We start from the raw sequence: 1,463 nt of genomic DNA, 5'->3' as shown, positions 1-1,463 counted from the left end.
AGTCAAAAAAATGATTTTGGTTTATCCTATTTTCTTTATTGCTTGTTTATTAGTGTGACTGACATTTTATTTTAATTATGTGATTTGGCTGCATATAACTTTTTTGTTTAGTTAACAATATTTTTCCATTATTATTCTATCACATAAGATAAACATCAAGATATAAATAATGCAATTAGTTTTCTAACAATTCAAGTTTTCATTTCATTTCAACAAGTAATGTTTTATACAAATATAAAACCATTTCACGAGTTTCATCACGTTTCCAACTATACGCATTTTTCATAAAAAATATATTTTCAATTATTGAATCTAAAGTTTTTTTTTTCTTCTAAAAGTCAGCTTTTATAAATAATTTTTACTTTCTTACACTTAGCCTAATTAATTAATTAAGTTCGGCCGGTTAACCATTAATGGATCTTAAAGGATGCCTAACCCCTTCCCTTTAGATTAGTTGAACCCTTACCTAGAATCTTATGTTTAGTAGACCTTAAAATGAAGTTTAACTTTAGACGTGACTTTACTCAATTTAGGTGCCCTAATTCACCGTAATTAATTAGGTGGCGACTTCTTAACTTAGTTATTAACTTTGGAATCACCAAAATGTTATACACTATTTTGACCCGGTTAAAATGGGGTATAACAGGCTCACTGGAAAGATTCCACAAGAATTGACAAGAATGAACTTTCTGGCCTTCTTAAACCTCTCTCAAAATCATCTCAACGGAGCAATTCCTCAAGGTAGACAATTCAACACATTTGAAAATGACTCATATGGTGGCAACCTTGATTTATGTGGTGTTCCTTTAACAAAGAAATGTGGAACGAGTGATTCATCGCATGTTCCTCAACAATTGGAGTCTGAAGAAGAAGGCAAGTCATATTTTTTTAGTGGATTTACTTGGGAATCAGTAGTCATAGGCTACATCTCTGGACTAGTTGTTGGAACTGTCATGTGGAGTCTCATGTTTAAATATCGTAAGCCAAAATGGTTTGTGGAATTTTTTGATGGACTCATGCCTCACAAAAGAAGAAGGCCAAAGAAGAGAGCTCAGAGACGAAGGACTTAATGGAAGATTGAGAGGGCTAAATTGTCTTTGTTTGATTTTGTGGACTAATTAGTGAATTGTTTTGTTTTTGTCTTTTTTAATTTTCTATTTGTTGTTTGTATATGTTAGAAACATAATTATATGTGTGTTATTTTAGTATCAATGGTTATGTTAATCTGTTTTTTTTTCCGAGTTGACAGAAGTGATCTACACAAGCCACTCATTAGCTATGTTACTCAGATTTTTCAAAATCCAATATTGAATTCAATTTATAGATTAATATTTGCCTTCATACTAAATCTATTGAAGAAATTAATACCCAACTTGTCTATTGTTTTCTTATTCTTCTTCTTCATTTGCTTTTATTTTCCCTCATATGTAGTGTAGTTGTATTACTTATAATGTNTTCAATTT

The 1,463-nt window shown here is 30.4% G+C and overlaps 1 protein-coding gene across 1 annotated transcript; it reads left to right on the top strand.

Annotated features, from left to right (window-relative positions):
- The first annotated feature begins 632 nt into the window (after positions 1–632).
- LOC125850968 (receptor-like protein 9DC3) lies at positions 633–1,070 on the top strand. Its single transcript, XM_049530785.1, has one exon. The coding sequence runs from the start codon at positions 633–635 to the stop codon at positions 1,068–1,070; it is 438 nt and encodes a 145-aa protein (XP_049386742.1).
- Positions 1,071–1,463: the final 393 nt, after the last annotated feature.

Source organism: Solanum stenotomum, unplaced genomic scaffold, assembly GCF_019186545.1.
Source record: "Solanum stenotomum isolate F172 unplaced genomic scaffold, ASM1918654v1 scaffold21219, whole genome shotgun sequence".
Classification (NCBI taxonomy): domain Eukaryota; kingdom Viridiplantae; phylum Streptophyta; class Magnoliopsida; order Solanales; family Solanaceae; genus Solanum; species Solanum stenotomum.
The sequence above is the reverse complement of the archived record's forward strand: the minus strand, read 5'-3'. Positions and strand labels throughout refer to the sequence as shown.

Bases quoted from the DNA above. Each gene is read 5' to 3' on its own strand.
- LOC125850968 (XM_049530785.1), top strand. From the start codon at position 633: ATGGGGTATAACAGGCTCACTGGAAAGATTCCACAAGAATTGACAAGA.